The 22,822-nt window shown below is 41.0% G+C and overlaps 1 protein-coding gene across 2 annotated transcripts in view; it reads left to right on the forward strand.

Moving 5' to 3' along the window:
• The window catches only part of atp11a (ATPase phospholipid transporting 11A), a 140,973-nt gene that overhangs the window by 90,297 nt on the left and 27,854 nt on the right, over nt 1–22,822 (forward strand). For both annotated transcript variants that reach the window (XM_059970596.1, XM_059970595.1), the window contains 8 exons: nt 436–617; nt 2,021–2,272; nt 5,509–5,686; nt 6,635–6,737; nt 12,125–12,270; nt 14,241–14,300; nt 17,397–17,524; nt 18,896–19,031. In XM_059970596.1, coding sequence (XP_059826579.1) covers nt 436–617; nt 2,021–2,272; nt 5,509–5,686; nt 6,635–6,737; nt 12,125–12,270; nt 14,241–14,300; nt 17,397–17,524; nt 18,896–19,031 — 1,185 coding nt within the window. The remainder of the gene's footprint in view (nt 1–435; nt 618–2,020; nt 2,273–5,508; nt 5,687–6,634; nt 6,738–12,124; nt 12,271–14,240; nt 14,301–17,396; nt 17,525–18,895; nt 19,032–22,822) is intronic.

Consider the following 22,822-nt stretch of genomic DNA (forward strand, 5'->3'; position numbering starts at 1 on the left):
CGCAGCCAAATGTTAACAGCTGCAAGTTCACTCTAAATGAAGATTGCACTTTATCACTTAATGAGCATTTTGGGAGTGCAGAGAAACATCTTGCTCTCTGGAAGTATGATCTTCAGCAGTCTGAGAATGATCCAAACTCATTGCTGATATATTGTGTTACTCCAACCAACCATATCCTTATGTCTTATTTACATTTTAGTTTCAAAATCCAAAATGTTGCAAGATTTCAAGATGAGGAACTTGATGTTACGATTAAAATGAACAAAGCTGACCAAAAATGTTAAGCTGAAGATTGCTTCTAGATGTTAAAGGTGTTTAAATAATTGCAGATGTTAAATATTTGTGGGGTGCTTTAATGCTGTAACATATGTAGAATCTATTCTCTCGTTTGCACCAGAACTATTGCAGTACTGAATGGAATTTTAATCATTTTAGGAAGGACTGCGAACATTATGTGTGGCGTACAAAGTTCTTAGCTGTGAAAAGTACAAAGAGGTTCACACACTCCTTCAGAATGCAAAGCTGTCTCTCCAGGACAGGGACAAGAAACTTGCTGAAGCTTACGATGTGGTTGAAACGGACCTTAATTTACTGGGAGCAACAGCAGTAGAAGACAGGTAAGTCAGAGATGTATATGAGCATATGTGCACACCCAACTAGAACCAAAATTGTTGTAGAGTCAGCTAATTTCATTCAAATAGAAATTGGAATCCACATGTCTAAACTTGGGATCATTTGCAGGCCTGGCTTAGGTTGTGATCTGCTGGCACAACCATGCATATACTGTGTGCACATACCAAATGGCTTTCAATATTTCTTTGATATCACAAACACAAAATGCGTAAATACATTTGGAGATTGGCAGGAAATTTTTTTAAATTCTGGTACAGTTTTCTCCTTTTGCTTGTTCTTTCTTTCCTCCCTTTTCTATAAGTGTATACCTCAGTTAAATATTATGTGGAGATTTGTGACATATATGACTATATGATATATATGTACAATGTCTGAAATACATCCTATGGAAATGTTTATTTGATGATGAACTTCAATAAAAAATAAGTTACAAAAAAAGAATTTGGCTATAGGACTGCTATAGTGTAAGAATGACCATCTCCCTTCTTGTAGATGGCTTAACTTCGCCTCTCCCCCCAACTTTCCCCAGCATCCAATCTCATCCCAATCTTTGTTGTAAATTCACTTAGACTATTCCCAGGTCATCTGCCACCTTCAATCTTCCCCACCGGCACCCAGATATTGACCTTACCTTTGACTTGCCCTTGAACCTCACACTTACTCTTCCTTGTGATCCTGTCCAATTTTGCTCCTTTTTCTCTTGCACCCCCATCTTCCCTTCTCACCACAGTTGATATTGTAGCCCTCCCTCCAACCTCTGTGATTTCCACTCTCTCCATGAGAGAAATAAGGAAAGAACTCTATCCTTTTCTCAATAAGTAAAGAACTCCTCCAGCACAGGTTGCTTTGAGCTCTGTGCATTGCAGAATATTCAAGTCTGGCTATTAGGCAGCAAGCCAAGGGTTTGCCATGAGCTACAGTTCCATTTACTGGACATTAAATAAATACATTTCAAAAGCAATTGTTTGAATTTGCAATGCAACAATGAAGAGCATGAGAAGCTTAATGCTGACTGAAGCATTATGGTTATTTAATTTACTCTCAACTCTTCCATTACTGTCTCTCCCATCATCACTTCCTCTTTACATCCGGACGCACATGTGCACAGGCACATGCAGAAGACACAGCAGAGGCATGCAATTCCCTGAAGGAGCAAAAGCAAAGAGAAAAATGTATACCGTTAAATCCCTCATTAACTTTTTGCATATCATGGAAATTATCCAAGGGAAATATCTTGGCCCAGATGTTCATTATAAAAGAATTTGTATGCATGTTTTAATCTTAAGCCATCTTTAGATTATGTTGCAGTAAATGGAGCTATAGGATGATGTTGAATCTGTTCCGATTTTTCAAGCAGTCAGAAATAGTTTAATATGATTTTTTTCAGACTACAAGACAAGACTGCTGAGACTGTAGAAGCTTTGCAAAAGGCTGGAATTAAAGTCTGGGTTCTCACAGGAGACAAAATGGAAACGGCTGCAGCCACATGCTATGCATGCAAGCTTTTCAGAAGAACTACAGAACTCTTTGAGTTGACAACTAAACGAATAGAAGAGCAAAATTTACATGATGTGCTCTTTGACTTGAGTAGAACAATTCTGAGACAAAGCGATACTTTGCGGAGAGACAGTTATTCAGGGTGGGCATTTAAGTTAATAATTGGACTGTGATCACATTTTAAACCTTTCTATTGTAAGAAAATCTAATAATTTATTATCTTAAAATTTGTAATTTAGTGTTTTCCCCTGTTTAAAATATGGCTTCATTTTGGTCCTGTTAAAAGGTGGAGTATCTGGATGAAGAGGTAATCAATTTGTCCAGAACATCAGTTAAACCACAAATTGTGAATCTCATAGCTTTTGGTGGAACCTTGCAGAAAGCAGTAAGTTGTTCCTTGAGAAAGATGAGAGGAAAGATGTGTTAAGCATTGGTGTTACATGGACATGTCAGAGAAGGCAGAGGGTGGTGCATGCAAGGTGTTTGAAAGGCAAATCCAGTCAGGTTTTTGGGAATAAGCTATAGTTCCTGAATTGGAATGGATATGGTCATCGGGGTGGAGTGGAGACTTGGATATGGGAAAGAAATATATTAGGTCTCTATTCATTGGAGCGTAGAAGGTTGAGGGGGGATTTGATCGAGGTATTTAAAATTTTGAGAGGGATATTTAGAGTTGACGTGAATAGGCTGTTTCCATTGAGAGTAGGGGAGATTCAAACGAGAGGACATGATTTGAGAGCTAGGGGGCAGAAGTTTAAGGGAAACACGAGGGGGTATTTCTTTACTCAGAGAGTGATAGCTGTGTGGAATGAGCTTCCTGTAGAAGTAGTAGAGGCCAGTTCAGTTGTGTCATTTAAGGTAAAATTGGATAGGTATATGGACAGGAAAGGAGTGGAGGGTTATGGGCTGAGTGCGGGTAGGTGGGACTAGGTGAGATTAAGAGTTCGGCATGGACTAGGAGGGCCGAGATGGCCTGTTTCCGTGCTGTGATGGTTATATGGTTATATTGATACATTAGTGTGAAAGGTGGCACTAGTTAAATGTATGAATGAAAATCAGAAGAACGGAACAAAGTCCTTGTATGATAGCATGAGAGAAGGTACAGTTATGGTACCTATAGATCCCTGGGTTTATCAGAGGTATCGATGCTAACCCAACTGAAGTGGAAATAGAAGATTCAGAGAGAGGAAGAATTGAAGGTGGACATTATGAAGACAATTGAAGTATAGGTACCAGACTCAATGTTGGGATTTTTTTTGATCAGGAAACTCCATCGATATTACAGTTAATTTATTTCTGGACCATGTAAGGGAAGAGTTTTGAGGAAACGATCCACACATCTCTTAAAGAACTAAACGTAATTGAGTACCATTTGGGTTCTCAAAACAGCTCTCTGGATTTAGAGGAATTGTTTAAAGTCAAAAGTAAAATAAAATATGTTCACCCAGCCAGAAATTACTTACAGATGTGCATTGGTTTGACCTCTCGATGGAAGAAGCCTGCTGGAGGTGGGGTTTGTAGAGAGATTTCTGTCCATGACAAAGGTGAGATAGTCATGATCAGAAATAATGTAGGTAGCAGAAGGTACTGAAAGTGCAGTAGATGTATGTAGGGAGAGGGTAAACAAAAGGATTAAAAAGTAGAATTGAAATAGGAAATAAGTTCTGTGAAGAGTAACAAAAATATATCCCTAAACAGCAGACTTTCAATGCTTGGTTTGGACACCGGAGAATAGCGTTGCAAGTACTAAAGTCACGTAGATATGCGTAGTAAGTGAAGTGGAAATACTGCACCGGTCAGTGTTCGATCCGTCATTCTCTATATTGCAGAGAATAAGAGGCCAAAGGGAGTCAGAATCAGGTTTATTACCACTGGCGTATGTTGTGAAATTTGTTATGTGGCAGCAGTACTTTGCAAATAGATAGATCGATAATCCTGAAGATGCAAGAGAGGTGGTACACGTTGCCTGAGGTGGTCACCCAAAATTGATTTTGCTACTCCACTGAGATGTAAGAGACTGCAGAATCTGTAATAAAGATAAGCAAATTGGTGAAGGAACTCAGTGGGACAAGCTGTGTCAGTGGAGGCAAAGAATGGTGAATGTTCCTGCATCAGGATTGAGAGCATAGAGGGGCATTACCAGGAGATGAGAGTTGGGTGGTGGTGGGGGTGGGGAACGGGCTGGTGGGTGATAGGTGAAATTGGGTGAGGGGGGAATGATGGGGAGATGGAGACAGCTGGGGCAAAGAGGGAGATGTTGTTGGAAAATGGTGGCTGCTCAAGATAGGCAGAGACGATTTTAATGCACGATCTCAATCTGAAATGTTGACTTTCCCTTTGCCTCCACAGTTGCTGCCTGGCCTGTTGAGTTCTTCCAGTAGTTTTTTGTTGCCCGGGGTAGTGTAGCAGATACTTTTGCTAGTGGTAAGCAGCCCACACACACTTAAGAGGGCCAAGGCACATCTGTGAAATCACCAGTGATTGCTAATTGGTAAGACACTGTAGAGGTGTTATGTACAATGTAATGCTGTTACAGCAAGCCTCACCTTAGCTGAAAAGATGCTCTGTAGAGGCAAGACCGTAACCTAAACTCTGCCAGGCGCTAAACCATCAAGAATTTCCGATGTATCTGTATTAGAATATAGAATGGTACAGCATTGTACAGGCTCTGTAAATCACAATGTTATGCCAACCTTTTAACCTAATTTAAGATCAGTTTAACCCTTCCCTGCTAAATAGCCCTCCATTTTTTCTGTCACCATGTGCTTATCTAAGAGTTTCTTAAATGTCTCTAATATGTCTGCCTCTACCGTTGCCTCTGGCGATGCATTCCATGCGCTCATCACTCTCTGTTTCAAAAAAAAAATCTTGCCTCTGACACCCCTCCCGTACTTGCCTCCAGTCACCATAAAATTATGCCCCCTTGTTTAAGTTAATCATCTTAAAATGCAACGATCTTTTGAATTCAAATACTTCCAAAATTAGTTAAACGAGGCAGCACTTGTAGCCATTCATGGTTCCTCAGAAGGTGGTACGATGCTATTTCAATTAACCACTGAACATGGTCTAGATTATTGTAGGTTATTAGTGGGCTAGGAAGAAAGCAGTGAAGAATTAGTCACTCAAATTGGATTGGTCACATTAAGCCCAATGTGAGGGTTCCTTCCATTCATCAGTTGCCTTTTTACACACCAATCTTTGCGACTAACTTGAGCGATAAATGTTTGTCTCCATGTATTTGAGACTCAGTTAGCTTGCATTACCGATGTGAGAGGTGAACTGGTGTTCAGTAATTCAGCTGCTACACCGCCATAACCGAATCTTAACCTTTGGTAAAGTGATGGTTAATTTCTGCTTAGATTTTCTGCTGTGTTTTAGGTTTTCTCAGAATGATTTACACGATTATGGTCTGATCATCGATGGGGCCACGCTGTCACTTGTCCTGAAACCTGCAGAGAGTGGCAGTACAAGCAACTACAAGGATATTTTCCTGGAAATATGCCGGCATTGTAGTGGCGTCTTATGCTGCAGAATGGCGCCTCTACAGAAAGCACAGGTTAGCCTTAAATGTTACATGCTAAATATAAGTGTCATTAGCCATAAATTATACCTGATAAGTACATTTTTCTTTTACACTTGAAAGCTCAATGCCAAGTTCAGTTTCTTCAAGGCCATTCTGGGCCAGGCCTCGCTCCAGTCATGGTCCAAAAACCGGCAAAAGGTCTGAAATCCAGAGATGAGGTAAATGACTGTCCCTCCTCTCAAGGCAGCTCTTGACACAATGGTGCATCTGGTGACCTTATGAGGGCGACACAGTAGTGTAGCGGTCACCATAACGCTACTACAGCGCCTGCAACTGTTTGTTTGTTCTCCCCATGACCACGGGGATTTCCGCCGGGTGCCCCAGCTCCCTCCCACGTACGGTAGCTTAATTGGTCACGTGAGTGTAATTGGATGGGTGGGCACGTTTATCCTGAAGTGCCTGTAACTCTGAGTAAAATAACTAAATGGAAATCAAAGCCAAACCATTACAATACCTGGAGTTATACCTCAAACAAAAAAAGATTTTGGTTGTCAGTAATCAATTATCTCCTCACCCGAGGACAGCACGGCTGGAGATCCACAGGCCAGTGTCACATCTTCAGCTGAGTTTTCCTTTGGAAACAAATGTTTGAATCCATATTTTTAATGTAGGTTGAAACTCTCATTGGCTTTGCTTCCATTAAGATGCAGATTTTTGTTTTTGGAGTAAGCTTGTTTGTGCCAGGAAGTTCTGGTACAATCAAGCTAAACCAGAACATGGTTCTGGTCTTTGTCATTAGGAGCCATTGGAGCCTGGAAGCCAGCACAGGTGAATGGAGTGTGTGGATCAGTGTTGATTAGTGTGGCTCATGCAGTCGGGATCATTTCTGAGCCACTCTCCTCAACGTTGTTATATTTACTGCCTAACATAGGAACTGGCAGTGAATCTTTTACATAGGTTTGTTCTAATCCTCATTTGCAGATAGTTAAACTGATAAAAGCTTCAAAAGAACACCCCATAACCTTGGCAATTGGTGATGGTGCAAACGACGTCAGTATGATACTGGAAGCTCACGTCGGAATAGGTAAGGTGCATTTAACTTTTTTCCAAACAATTAAAAAAAAAATGTTCCAGAATGATTTATTGTGACTAAGTCTGGCCGCGGAGTCTGCATGAAAGTGAAAATACTAAATCATTTAAAAGTTTTCCTTTTTTACTCTTGGTATCTATGGCAGCAAACTGTTGTTCAACTCACTTTTTTTTGTCAATAAGAACTTCTTGTCAGTCTCTAAAACTTAAAAAAATTGTGTTAATAATTATGTTTCACTACTGCATAACTCATTCTGTAGTCAACAGTTGCCCTGGGATTGTCTGGATAGTCCTGGTGTCCTGCAAATACTCAGCAACTAAGTTAGCATCTGTGCGTGTGTGCATGCGTGTGTGTGTGTGTGTGTGCATGCGTGTGTGTGTGTGATATTAAAAAAATGTTTCAGGTTGTTGGCTCTTAAAAACTGCTTCGTGTTTCCTGCTTTCATTCAGATTTCTGACATGTGATGTTCTTTACATTTGGTTCATAACTGGATTGATCCAGCACCCACATTAAATATGCAGCCATGACCCATGAATGAGTGAATATAACTGATTTAGATTGTTTTGGAAGAAAGAGTCAAATATTTTTTAAATGAAGGAAACTATGTTGCTCCTTTGGCGGCAAGAATGGGATGTCAAAGAATGTTCTGGCTAGGTATGTGTGGCTACAAATTGTACTGATTTAGCCACATTTGTCTGATATTCTCTGCCTATTGTGAGAGCTTGTTTATCGTTCTGTTTAAAGTGACTAAATTGAAAAGGATCTGAAGAGAGTGTAGACAATGTCATTCACCATTGTGAACTAGGTTAATTTCCTAGATGAAATGGGATTCTAGTTTTGACCCTTCAGATTGTTAGTGATTATTAGCACAAGTTCCATTGAAGTACTAATTTTGCTGAGAGCTGTCAGAACTAACAAATTAGATGATTCTTGGCTCTCTTCAAATAAATCTATTGGGACGAAGGTAAATTCCAGATGATGAGATTCATTTTAATCGCTTCTGTGACACGTAATCTTCTTGCAGCCATTTCCAGAAGCTGTGATAATTGGAAGAACACGTTCAGGAGTTAGGATGCACGTGTGCATTATTCACAATGTTCTCATGCTGTAGTTTATAGGCGCAATTATTCAGGGAGATTGGAGTGAGCTGGGTCCTGCTCATCACCTCTAGCTGTTACATACATTTTGGATCTAATCTCAGAACAGAGCTAACCAGAGAAATTGTTGCATCCAGATATAGAGGTTTTTCATCTGGAAGAATCCCAGTGGATTCTGAAAGCCACTCTTCAGATATCATAACCAACTTCCAACCTTCTATAGCTTGGCTATGATAGCCGATGATGAAAACTGCCACACGCTTTCGTTGATGAGATGGGGAACCGGGCACTGAATTGCACCGTAACCACTGAGTTGCCCTTTTGTTATTTGCACTGAGGGAAGTACAGTGCTGATGTCTTTGTTATATCAAAGCAGTGAAAACCGCCCTGTTCTTGTCATCTCCTGCCACCTGTGTACTCTGAGTGATGAATCACGCGCAGTACTTAGCATAAATTGGATGAGCAAAAAGTGAAAAAGGGTTTTACCCATGAGTGGAATTTGGAAGAACAAAGGATCTCATCTTCTCTTGATCCAAATTACCTTCCTGGGGAGTATGAAGTATTTCCTGGAACAATTAATTATGTTATGTGAAAGAACCATTCATCCCCTGGTTTGTTTGGAAATTCTGTTCAAGCATATTTTCCTACTTTTCTTCTAAATCACTTTTATACTGCTACAGTATAAAAAAACCCACAATAAAATGAAACACAAAGCAGAGGAGCTGAAGAACAAAACCTCCTGCAGGTTCCTCTATAAATCACTCACCATTTTACTTGGACACAGAATGCTGGTCCTTCACTTTCACCGGGTCCGGATCAGATTTATAATCTTAACAAATGTCGTAATGTTTGTTGTTTTACAGCAGTCAGAACAGTGCTATACATAAAATATACTCCAAATTGCAATAAGAAATGTATTGATGCTTTGCTGGACGCTTGAGTGCTCCGTGGGGGAGGGGGGAGTTGGGGGGGCTTTGGGGTTCTAACATTTAGCTGTCTTTCATTCTTAGGGGCACTCCTCTGTTTTTGTGGATGTTTGCGAAGGAGAGGAATTTCAGGATGTATACTGTATACATTTCTCTGGCATTAAATGTACCTATTGACCTATTGAAACATATATTGAAATATTAAATGAGTAGTGTAAAAGAGCAAAAGTAGTGAAGTAGTGTTCATGAGCTCATTAACCATTCAGAAATTTGATGGTGGAGGGGATGAAGCTGTTCCTAAAACATGTGCATCTTCAAGCTGATTTAGTTATTATAGTAAAACTTAGAAGTGGCTGTGAGTGGCTACATAGGGGATAAAAGAGTCCTTTTGAGATACTGAAACACAGATTTTAAATCCAAGAGTTAAGAAGCCATATTAATCTATGAATGAAAAATTTCTTTATTTAATTCATGAGTATAATTGTTGAGAAACAGGAAACCAATCTGGTAGTTAATTTAATTAGGCTGCAGCTGCAAACAATTGAATTTTGTCTAGAATTACTCAGCTAATCTGGGATTGTTAAAGTATGATATCATGAGAATTAAGAACAGGAGAAGGCCATCTGGTCATTCAGCCCTGCCCTAATCTTTTAGCTAAGAATCGTTTTCCGCTGCTCTCACCATTTATTTTAATTTCTCTAATATCTATGAAACTATTAAACTCTGTGGCTGAACCTTCACAGTGCTGTGCTGAATTGGCAACCCCAAAGATTTGCCAGCCTCTGTGTGACGAGTTTCTCTTCGTCTCCTTCCCAAATGCTGAGCCCTTGTTTGGGGGCTCTGCCTCCTCATCCCTGACCCCTCTGGCAAGGATAAACATCCACCCTGCTTCCAACCAGGCTCATCTCAAAGAACGCTGATGTATTAGTCAAACATGATTCTCCCCCTGCCACCCCCACTTTTATTCCAGCGTCTGCCCGTTATCTTTCCAGTCCTGATTAAGGGTCTCAGCCCAGGATGCCATTTTCCTCCAGGTGCATCTATCAGGAGGGAACTACTGTGGGAAGAAGCTGGAGGTCCTTGTTAGGGCAACAGTAGAGGACAGGGTCAGTAGCTTTAAACTGCTTGGCATTTACATTTCAGAGATTCTATTCTGGAAGCAGCACCTACGTATCATCACAAGGAAAGCATGACAGTGCCTTCACTTTCTTAGAAGTTGATGTTGATCCAGAATGTCACCAAGAACTTTGCTGACTTTTATAGATGCACAGTGGAGAGTATCCTGAATGGTTGCATCATGGATTGGCATGGAAACACCAATGCAAAGGAGTGGAAAAAGACTACCGAAAGTGATTGATATAGCCCAGTGCATCACAGGCAAAGCCTCTCCACCATTAACTACATTTACATGGAGCCCTGCCACAAGAAAGCAGCGTCAGGGAACCCCACCATCTAGGTCACACGCCCTCTTCTTGCTTCTATCATTGGGCAGGAGGCACCGGAGCCTTAGGTCCCACACCACCAGGTTTAGAACCATTTATTGACCTACAAACATCAGACCCCTGAACCAGAGTGGATAACATCATCCACCATACACCTACACCCTACAGACTCCTTTTCAAAGTCTCTTTACAACTCATGTTCTCACTATTATTTTTATTTGCAGAGTTTGTCTTTTGCCCATTGGTTGTTTGTCAGTCTTTGTTTATGTATAGTTCTCCATTAAATTCTTCTGCTTTTATTTTTTCTGTAAATGCCTGCAAGAAAATGTATTGTATGGTGACATCTACAAACTTTGATAATAAACTTACTTTGAACTTTGACCTCCTACATTTTGTGTATGTTTACTAACTTCTGGTGCTTTTTTTTTGAAGATCTTAATTTCATTTAGTTTCTTACTCTTGACAGATCCATGGGTTTTCTCATGTTTCTGACAGTTTTTTTATTGTCTTCTGTGGAGATACAGAATTTCAAAAAAATGTCACTATTGTTTTGCTAATTTCTCATTATATGTTCTCCTAGGTGGTGCCATTGATAGTTTTCCCCAGCTACAAAGTGCTCAAGGCTTCCTTCACTGATGTCATCTCCATTATCATTCCCTTTGTGACCTAACCATCCAAACCTTTTCTCAAGTAGCACTAGAATTATTCAGAGAACAAAGCGCTTTGCATCTTTTAATGCTGGGGCATCTAATACATCTGGGAAAGTTGCATGATATCAATGGTATTTAATGAGCAGAGTCATACAGCATGGAAACTGGCTCTTTGACCATGCTAACTATCAAACACCCATCTGTGCTAATCCAATATTTCCACTCATTTTGCCATCTTCTCCAACACCTCCCCAATCCAATTTTAATAACACCCATTTAGGCTAGGTGCAGTTTACAGTAGCCAGTTAATCTGTCAACATAAATGTTACACTGCTTAGTATTTTGCAAAACCAGGATTTAAAACATCTGCAGTCTACAGTGGTGTTCAACATGATAACAGAGGGCTTATTTGCAGGTTTCGGTGCTTTTGAATGCTTTTGCAAAAATTAGCCTACTTCCTACCTTAGTGAATGGTTCTCTCATTGCTACGTGTCTATTTTTTGCCTAAGTATATAAACAAGTTGAACCCTATGCATTCCAGCAAGCACAATATTGCTCAGCACTGCTTTAACCAGGCATTGGCCTTAACCTGAACTGAGAGTGCCTTCCTAAAAGAGGCACCAGAGTCTGCAGATGCTGGAAACTAGAGCAACATACAATCTGCTCAGGAAACTCGATAGTTCAGGCAGCATCTGTGGGAGCCCAAGGTGATTGGTGGACATTCCACTCTCCCTTTTACTGGCTATCTGTCCTCCCCAACCTCAGCCCTGATTCAGAGTTTTGGCTTGAAACATTGCCAATTTCTTCCCACTGCCACCCACCCTCCCACACCATCCCCAGAGAGGCTGAGTTTCTCCAGCAGCTTTTTTTTGCTGCTCATAGTGTTTTGGAGAATTGTGAGTGGTTTTGTGCCTCTTGCCTAAGGAAGGATGCACTACCATTTGAGAGGGTCCAGGAGAGGTTTATAGGAATTATCCTGGGAATGAAAGGGTCAATGCATGAAGACAGCTCTGAGTCTGTACTCGCTGGAATTTAGAAAAATGAGGGGGATCTCACTGAAACCTGTTTACCTATTTACTCTTGAAGACTGTTTACTCTTTTCCATAGATGCTGCCCGACCCGCTGAGATCCTCCAGTGTTTTGTGTGTGTTGCAAAGGATATGTTGATTGAAACAAGAAAGCAAGGACACCATTTGAATACCCATCTTATACTGTGATTGTTTCTATTCTTTGAATATCTACTCAGCTGACATTTGGTTTCTCCAGGTATTTTGGGAAAGGAAGGTCGACAAGCTGCACGGAACAGTGATTATTGCATTCCCAAGTTCAAACATCTCAGGAAGCTGTTGCTTGTCCACGGCCATTTTTATTATGTTCGAATTGCTGAACTCGTCCAGTATTTCTTCTACAAGGTGAATTATATTCATATTTATTTGTTCCTTTTAGGAAAAAAATGAATTGCCTTAAAACTTTGCCTTTAAAAATAATATCACTAATTAATGCTGCATAGACCATCGTTTGTATGGTGTTGGAAATAGCAGTGAAGATTTTGAGTGGGATTACATCTTCAGCAATAGATTCCATCTATTTTCACTTAGTTCACTGATATCCAACGTAGAACAGTACAGGCCCTTTGCCCATAAGCTGTTAACTCCTCCAAGTTCAATATAACCCCTCCTTTGCTTCTGAGCTGTGTACCAGGAAGGCAAATGACCATTCCAGAGTCCCCCCTGTGGCACAGAATCTCCTGTCCACTGCCATAACTATCAAGTCTCCTATCATTATAGTCTTGTTAGCCTTTACCTTTCCTGGCTACTGCTGCTGGTCTTGAATGGTTATTCTTCGCTATCCAACATAGTGGGTTTGTTTTTGAAGGGGATGGCCACATAGGATTCCTGCACTCCCTGCAAAGACCTTTTTTTCCTTTCCTGATTATTGTTTGAAAGCAGAGCATCCTATTTCAGCTTATTCTGACAAAAGCTAGCATTAGCCTCTCTTGACGACTCAGTTGGAAGACTGATTGGCCGTCATCCAAGATGAGCGTACATTTCTCTCAATTAGACACTGGGAAAGCTTAAGCCATCATTGTTCGACTCTGTCACTGAGCCCTGAGGCTTGGAGGTGTTAGGTTAGGCTTGCATCAGCAGGATGGGTGGAGGGGGCTTGATAGAAACTCACCAGATGTCTTGACAGGTTGCGTGAAAGGACACTATTTCCTCTTGTGGGAAACTCTAGAGCAAGGAGCCAGTGTTTTGTTGTAACAGCATTTATGCCGTTTAAGACACAGGTGAGGTAAATACTCTCTTAGAGAATTGTGAGTCATTGGGACTTCCTCAGAAGCAAGTCTTTGAATATTTTAATGACAGAACTGAATAGATTGGATACGCAAAGAGATAAAAGATATTCAGGTAGAGACAGGAATGTAAGGTTGATGTTGCAGTTCAATCAGTCATGAACTTAGTAAATGGCAGTGCAGATTTGAGGGGATGCATAGTCCTCTCTTAATTCACACTGCAGCTGGCACTGTGATGGTAATACCTGACTCCAAGTGGCTCCACCCTGACACCCTCATCCACTCCTTTGGTATTTCTGGATCTGATAATTCCAATGAATTCCTGGTCAGCTTCCGATGTTTCACAATACATAAACTCAAAGCCATCAACAACTTTGCCGCCCAAGCCTCATCTCTTACTGTTTTCTTGTGCGTTCACGTGATTAATACATTGCCCAGGTTCTGGAAATTGCCTCTCATACCTTTCCGTCCTCCTGAATGATGCTTCTTCAATGCTGTCTGTTTGACCGACTCTGAATATCCCCCTCCAGCAGTCGGTGTGAAATTATATTGCATATACGCTCCTGTGAAACATCTGTCAAAGACATGACAGCTGTTGGTCAGTCACTTCAAAGCTGGGGTAAAATGTTAGGCCCCACTGCTTTTTATGGTGAAACCCTTCTTAAATGATGTTACTGCCTTGTGGCCTGTTTCACTCAATTGGTCTCATTAATAAGTAGTGAAATGTTTCTTGATTATGTATCCCTATTCATGCTCAGTCAACTAACATTCATTAACCGTATCTGCCAACTTACTGGAATTTAATTTAATTGTTCTTCCACATCCTCCTGGTTAGCCTTTGAATCCTTTAATGTATTTCCTCCAGTAGTATCGCTTGTACATGGTCTAATTTTTCCAGTGTTTCCTTCAGAGCTTCATATCGATAACTATTTATTTTTTTACATTGCATTTATCAGTCCAAAGTCTCTCAGTACCTTGCGTGAAATCATCTGTATGAGGGAAGTGAATGTTGCCTTAAGTGAGTTTGCAATCCCTCTGATGCCATTGTTTGTGATGTTTTGTCTTATCTCATATTCTGTTGTTTTGCAGAATGTTTGCTTCATATTTCCTCAGTTTTTATACCAATTCTTTTGTGGATTTTCTCAGCAGGTTAGTACTTTGCTCCATAACTCCGTTGTAACGTTCTGTGCTTGGAGTCCTGTGACGTTGTGAGCATAACTTATCAGCTAGAGCAGGGGCATATCGAGCCACAGATCACCGAGTGGAATTGTCTCTTAATTTGTGGAAGTATTTTCCCAGTCTACTGTAAGACTGGTAGTAACTTCTGCTGAAGATTCATGAATGTGTTCTAGGCTCAGTCCAAAGAGAGTTACAGGTGGATATGAGCTGAAAGACCGTGACTGATCTCAGGTCATATAATAAATACATCTCAGTTCTGGAACAATTTTCAAGTAACTGGGCAGCAACATCCAGAGTATGAACTGAGAAAGCTGGAAGCACTCAGCAGGTCAAACTGCATCAGTGGAGCTGAAAAAAGAAGAAATGACAGGTGTATTTTAGTTTGTAGAGTGGGGGAGGAGTGGAGAGAACTGGGGAAGTGTCTGAGCAGTTGAGACAAACACTGTTAGGGTAACAATTTAAAATTAAAACTACTGGAAATATTAAAATCGAAAGATATAACTGTATCAGTGACGGGAAACTGGTTTACAAGAAATGGTTAAATACGGCACTTGGCCCCAAAAGGCCTGGTCAGAAACTTAGATAATATTCTGCAGTGGTTGGGGTTGAGGTCCCAGGTCATTCCTTCTGAGACACCCTGGTAAACTTTGCCATCTCTGTATCTCTATCAACTACTCGCCCCCTCTTAACCACAGGCATGTAGTTCAGATGTCTAAGACTTTTGCACAAGTGGGTTGACACGTATTTGTTAATGTGGAATGAGAGCGAGTTGGTAAACCTGGTTGAAGCAAAGGATATTGGGAGTAGCGAGGGTGAAGTGCCGCAGAGGAGTGCTGGGGTGGGGGGTGGCCTGGGTCCAGCCCTGAGACACCAGGCAAGATCATTGGATTCCAATCAATTGGTTTACTGATCATTGCAGAACGTCTCTCTGCTGCTTCCCACTCCATCCCCTCTCTATTCCCCCTTTCCCCAACCATGATTCCCCTCTCCCTGCCCACTTCCCACTCTCAGTCCCCAATAGAGACCCAGATCAGAATCAGATCTATCATAATTCACATATGTCATGAAATTTGTTTGTTTAGCAGCAGAAGTACAGAGCAATACATAAAATTACTACAGTACAATGAAAAAAGCTTGGGCACCCTAGCTATATATGTATATGTGCCTCAGACTTCTGCACCTCACTGTAAGCCCTTCTTGAAGAATTAGAACTGACATGTAATTCTGCCAATGGTGTATTAATGGTCTGTAATACTCTGGAGACACAAAAGCAGGTTGGGGATCACTCCACAGAAATCAGTCCATAACAGTGACCATGAGCTTGCAGTCATCTACTTGTTCTACTGCCTTTCCCACTCCCATTCTGCTTGCTCTGTGTTTGGCTTCCTATTTGCTTCAACAGTGCTCGGACTAATCTGAAGGAACAGCTCATCTTTCAACCAAGTGCATTACATCTCTCAGGAGATAAAATGAGCTTTAAAAATTTCAAGTAAATCTCTTCTTTTCTTCACAGATGTTTCTAAACCTTTGTTTCCCTTTTTGTGGTATCAACTTGCCTCTGCATCATTTTGGTCCAACTATTGGTCTTTAAGGTAATTTTTTACCTTGACAAATTTGACAGAACCTGACACAGATATTCACTTTACCTCCCCCTCTTTGCAACTGGATGTGCTGATCCTTTCACTTTCCCCATTCTGAGGAAGGGTCCTTAACCCAAAATGTTCATTCTGCTTCTCTCCCTCCTGAGTGCTTGAAACATCTCCAGCTTCTGCCGTTTCTATTTAAACTGATGTTGTTAGTTGGCCTTTCACTTCCAGTGCCTGAGCTGTTACTTCTGCTTACTCGCCCCTCAAGTGAAGAATTTAGCTGCTTGGCATTTAGAAGTCTTTTCTGCAGCTTGTCGTCCCAGGATCATTACGTGCAAACTGGATGGAAGTCTCAGGTTACTCTCAAATGATAATAGGTTGGGAATGGAGAATGTTTTTACGTTGGAGATAACTTTGCTAGTTAAATAGAACAACCAGCAGTGTTTAAGGGTCTTTGTCATAGAACAAACTAGGCCTTCTGGTTCACTGTGTGTGTGTAAGCCATCAGCTACCCAGACTCATGCCTAAATACTGAATATTTAAATTAGGAAGTCATCATTGTGTGGGCTTCATTTACATGCAAATTACAATGGATTCATAGGTACCTTCAGTGAAATACTTCAGCTAATCTTAAAATGAAAACTCTTAAATCCAGAGCTTTCCATTATTTTTTCATTTATACAAGCTTTTTTTTCAGTAGTTTATTTTTCTTCATCAGCATCCATTTCCTGTTGTCTTCTGTGTCGAAAGCAGTTGGAAATCACAATAAATTAGCTCTCCTTTGCCGTATTAGTTGTAGCTACATCCTTTCTGTGGTAGGAAAAAGAATTGTATCCAGAGTACCTTATGAATATACGTGAAGTAGGCCTTTTGCCCCCCGTGCCGTCTCCACTCTGTTGCAAGGTCATAGCTGATGTGATTGCTATCACAACTTCACATTCCCATCTACCCACTCGGCCAGTGCCTTTTCAAGAATCCATCCAGCTATGCCTTAAAAATGTCACTGTTTCCACCACTCTTTGAGCAAAAGATCTACACAGTCATGAACCTGAAAAGGAAAAGTTTGCCTCATCATAATCGACAGCACCATATTTCTAAACAGTAATCCCTAATCTAGACTTCTTCAAAAGAGGAAGCATTATCTTTACAACAGCTGACTGAAGACCATTCAGTATCTTCTGTGTTTTATTAAAGTCCTCTCTCACTTCCATTGGATATTGGCTGAACCGATCCAGTTGTCCTCATAACAAGGCCTGCCCATTCCAGATATTGATCTGGTAATCCTTCTCTAAAATGCTTCCAACCTTACACCATTTTCCATAAGCTTTGAATGAAGATGTAAGACAGTTCCTTTCTACTCAAAGGAAAACCAAGTTGGAAAGAAGGCCATGTTTAGTATTTGATGCCGGGAGGTTCGGGTAACCTTTTGTGTTGATATTTTGGAAGCATACAAAGTAATGATGGATTTCTTCTTTTCCAGCCATTGTATGACACTGCCTATCTTACACTGTACAACATCAGCTTCACCTCTCTTCCTATCCTGCTCTACAGCCTGATGGAACAACATGTCAGTATCGATGCTCTAAAAAGAGACCCAACGTTGTATAGGTGAGCTCGGAGACACGGCTACACAATTTGAGTCATCATTTCCTTCTATGGGAACTTCTGTAATGGAAGCAAAGATGCTCAAGTGCATGAATTCCTAAGCAAGCTTCTCTGACTGACTGTAGAAGACTGGTAAATTTGGGCTGTAAAGCACTTGATGAAATGAGAGTTGTACAGCAGGGAAGGGTGAAGGCCAAGATGCCTACCTGAAGGTGACCCACTCACCTGCTCATATCCCTCTGAGCGTTTCCTATCCATGCATCTCTTAGATGGCTTTGAAACTTGGTAATTGTACACACCTCTGAAGCTTCCTCTGGCACCTCATGCCACGTACCTACTATACTGTATTGAAAAGCTTGACGCCCAAAACCCTTTTTTGAAATGTTCCCTCTTATCTTAAATCTATGCCCTCTTAGTTTTCAACTCCCCTACACTGGGAAAAGGACTGTGACCCTTCGCCTTATCCATGTCCCTCATGATTTTACATATTTCTATGAAGTCACCCCCTCAGCTTTCTACACTCCAGGAAAAGTCCCAGCTTATCCAGCCTTTCCTTGTAGTACCAGAAGCATCTGTTTGAATCTTTTCTGCCCTCTCTGACTCAATGACATCTTTCCTACAGTTCGGCGACCAGAACTGCCCACAATACTCCAAGTGCAGTCTCACCAGCTCCTTGATGGTTGTAACATGATATTCTACCTAGTGTCCTGACTGATGAAAGCAAGCATGCCAAATCCCTTCCTTACCACCCTGTCTACCTGTGTCACCACACTCAGGGAAATACATACTCGTACCCCTAGGTGTCTCTGTTCACCTGCCATCTCTCTCTTCTAATGAGGCAATCAGTTCCTTTTTTAACACTAGGACATACCATCTTTAATTACCAACAAAGTTAATTTGCCGTCTGGATGAGAATATGATGTACCCCACAATATGGTTACACTCATTACAAAATAAACAGTAATATCTACATTAAATAGAGTATACAAACATGTTCATATTTGCATATTGCAATTACTAAAGAAATGGAATATTCCACCATGTAATGAAATGTAAATGAAAATATTTAGTAAAAAAAATCTACAGCAAGGATTAAGGGAAGTTGATATTTATGTTTTAGTAAATTTGAATTGTGAATTTTAAAGCATAAGATGTTGTTAAAAGATAAGCAAAATTTAGTTGCTATATTCCATTCTGAGAAGTGCACTGGGCATTGAGGGTAAATTTGGAAGGAAGTGCAATGTGTTTCCCCTCACAAGAACATCGAGATGAGTGGATACTTTGGTGACGGAAGAGTATTTTTAAATTGTATGTTTTATAAATAGCATTAAAATGCAGAACTCAATTCCAATGTCATTTTCCCTCAATCACCAGGGATATTGCCAAAAACTCCTTGTTATGTTGGAAGCCGTTCCTTTACTGGACGTTCCTGGGAGTGTTTGATGCTGTGGCATTTTTCTTTGGTGCTTATTTTCTATTTGACCACTCGATGATGACCAGCAATGGGAAGGTTAGTTAAACTACCGCAATAACCTGCCAGCATTCTTCTGCATTGAGTGGCCTGTTGTAGCACCCGCGTTTTTAATATTCTATCTCAGTCTTGTAAAGATGTATTTAATTTTACACTTTATTCTGTTGTTTGTCTGTTGAAAGATGCTTTAATGATGTAGTTCATCATATGCTCTCCATCTTTTTGTTTGTTTACCAATTTTTTTGTATTTCTGTTGATTTCCTTCAGTTCTGTATTTTTTTTAATCCGATTGACTTAATTTTCTCTTTTGTTTTTGGCTCTTACCATTTGCCTCTCTTTCTAATGCCAGCTATTGAGGGCCAATTTGAACATGGTAAGATTAATTTCTCATTCATCTGGGCTTTCTCTTATTTTGGGCAACATAGAACAATTGTTGACTGATGTAATGTCTGTTTCTCTAAGGTAGTAAATGATCAGTTAATGTGCTGAGTTATACTGCAGTGCAGAACAGGCCCTTCAGCCCATCTTATCCATTCTGACCTGATCTACATAGTCCCACCTACCTGCATCCAGACCACAACCCTCCATACTCCTCATCCAATCACCTAACTTTAAACTTCTCTTAAATGTTACAGTTGAATCTGCAAGTATCACGCCTGCTGACAGCTTGTTCCACGCTCACACCATTCTGAGTGACTTCTCCCTCAGTATCTGCTGAAATATTTCACCTTCCACCCTTAACCCAAGTCCTGTAGTTGTAGCCTTGCTCGATGCCTACCCTATCTATACCCCTCAATTTTGTGCACCTCTAAGCTCTCCCTTCATTCTCTGGTGAATAAATCACTAGCCTATTCAACCGATTTGTTTAACTCAGGTCCTCAAATCCTGGAAACATTCTTGTAAACTTTCTCCACATTCTTTGAAGTTTATTGATACCTGTCTTGTAGGTAGGTGACGTATTAAATACTCCAAAATTTGTTCTCACCAATGTCTTGTACAACTTCTGCATAATATCCCAACTTCTGTACACAATAATCCGATTTCTGAAGGCCCATTTGCCGAAAGCTTTTTATGACCCAATCTACCTGTGGCCTCAAGAAGTTATGGAACTGTATATCAAGATCCCTTTGTTCTGCCTCATTCACCTCCGGAACCTACCATCCAATGTGCAAGTCCTACCCCGGTTTGCCTCCTAAAATGAAACACCTCTGCGTTAAATTACACCTGCCATTTTCTAGCTTGTTCTTCCAGATTCAGCTGCGAGCTTTGATAGCCTTCCTTGCCATCCACTACAGCCCCCAGTCTTGGTGTCATCCACAGATTTGCTGATCCGGTTTACCACATTATCATCCGGGTCATTGATATAGATGATAAACTACATCAATCTGTGCAACACATTATGGGTCACAGGCCTCCTGTCAGAAAGGCAACCATCTTGGGTTCAGCTGTGAAGCTTACGTTGATCCAATTTACCACCTGTCCCGGACTGAACAACCTGAACCTACTTGGCAAACCTCCCACGTGGAAACTTTTCAAAGGCCTTGCTGAAGTCCACGTAGACATCCTGCTCCACCTCTCCTTCATCAGCCTTTTTGGTACCTCAAAAAAGAACTAATACTGGTTAGACATGACCTGCCATGCACAAAGCCATATTGACCATTACCAATAAGGGTCTGTCTATCCTAATACTGATATATCCAGTCCCTTTAATTAAAAAAAACCTTCAATAATTTACCCAAAACTGTCATCTGGCTCTTCAGCATAGGCCGCCAGTCTGTCAAGTTTTCCCAGGTACAGCCCATTTCCTTCCCACAGGGATGAGGTCTTTGGAGCTTTACTTAGCATTTCTGTGGCATGGGTTTTTATGGCATGGGGTGATAGCTGGGCTTGGGGCCGTCCATGGCAGAGCTGACATCTGGCTCATCGTCCTATAATTTCATGCCTTATTGTTAGAGCTTTCCTTAAACAACAGAACGTTGTCCGCCTGCCTCCTGTTTCCCAGCGCCTCCGTGTGAGCTTATTTTTGCAAAGTGTAACTTTCTCCACACGGCAACAGTTTTGCTGACTACTGATCTAGGTGAAGAATGTAGAGAATTGATGAGGAAAATTATTTGGCTGGCCTGCTTGTGTGCCATTGCAGCGCCGGAATAAATATTGTCGCAATGAAAAGCAGCTTGAAAAGTAGAATACTTTGCAGTATGTTCATAAGGCTGAAACTTAATTACTGAAAACTGAGGGTGAAATCAAACAATAAAATAACCTGACCCACTCTTCACCCCTGCACCCCCTTTCCCTTTAACCCACTGGCCCCATCACCCCTCTTTCCTCTCCCCCTTGATCTGCCTATGACCCACACCTACCTTGCTCCAGTTCCCTTCCTTACCTCCTGTTTATTCCATTGTCCACTCTCCTTTATCATGTTATCAACCCTTTATCACTCCCTCCTATCAATGCTCAGCTTCTTACATCATTTCTATTCCACCCCCATCCCTCACCAGGATCCACCTATCAGCCACCAGCTCTTGCTCCCCCCACATCCCTCACCTTTATTTTAATACAATGGCTATCTAGGGTGTAGACCTGAAACATCTGTTCTCTTGCCTCCTGAGGTGTTGCCTGATCCACTGAGTTTCTCCAACATTTAATGAGTTGACCCATGTTTCCAAGATCTGTAGTCTCGTGTCCCTGCTTTTGTAGTATAATTGCTTTATTCTCCCTTTCAACACACCTGTTTTCATGTCCTCTTCAAAATTCCAATTGTTAATCCCATTGTTCTTATAATCTGGCATCTCATTTCCAACCCCTACAAATCCTTGTTTGTGTTGTTTCCCTCTAAAGCTATCGCCATGTTTTCTTTTCTTTATATGAATACCGAAAGTCACACGTATCTAATTGCAAAAGCAACCCTTTACCTTCATTCTCATATCGCCAATCTAATTTTGGATCTATTTGTCACAAACAAAAAAAATCTGCAGATGCTGGAAATCCGAGCAACACACACAAAATGCTGGAGGAACTCAGCAGGCCAGGCAGCGTCTAGGAAAAGAGTACAGTAAACGTTTTGGGCTGAAACCCTTCGGTGGGACTCAATTGGCTCTAGATTCCATGGGGCTAACCTTTTAAAACCGCTCTCCCATGAGGCTTTGTCAAAGGTTTTACTAAGTCCAAGTAAATCAGGTTTGATATGCTGCCCACATCCTTGCACTTCAGTAGTGTAGTGGTTAGTGTAACAACAACCTGGTTTCAATTCTGCCATGCTCTATAAGGCGCTTGTACAGTCTTCCCTTGGCTGTACAGGTTTCCTCCGGGTGCTCCAGTTTCCTCCCACTTTCCAAAGATCCGCAGGTTTGTAGTTTAATTGGTCACATGGGTGTAATTGGGCAGCACAGGCTCATTGGGCCAGAAGTCCTGTTAACATGCTGTATCTCTAAATAAAAGATTCAGACAAATGAGTCAGACAGTATCTAACCTTGACAAAACATGTTGGCTGTAGCTGATTAGTCTTTCCAAGCGATGAGAGTATTTTCTGGGATCTTTCTATAGTTGTCTATAGGCACTGTCCATAGTTACAAGGCTTTTCCATGATACATTTATTGACAACTAGAACCACGTTGCCTTCCTCCGGTCACTTGTAACTAGAAAAGATGTAAAACAAAATCTGTCATTCCCTGCCCCTCTTGCATAGTAGCCTGTGATAAATCCCATCTGGAATTATCCACTTCTAAGTCTGCCAAAGCATCAAGTACCTTCTTATGGAGATCTGCACCAGGCTTTCACCTTCCTTTCATTGGATTTTCAACTACAAGGCTTGATTCTGTTTGAAAACTGAT

The sequence above is a fragment of the Hypanus sabinus genome, chromosome 5 (genome assembly GCF_030144855.1).
Source record: "Hypanus sabinus isolate sHypSab1 chromosome 5, sHypSab1.hap1, whole genome shotgun sequence".
In the NCBI taxonomy this organism is placed as follows: Eukaryota; Metazoa; Chordata; class Chondrichthyes; order Myliobatiformes; family Dasyatidae; genus Hypanus; species Hypanus sabinus.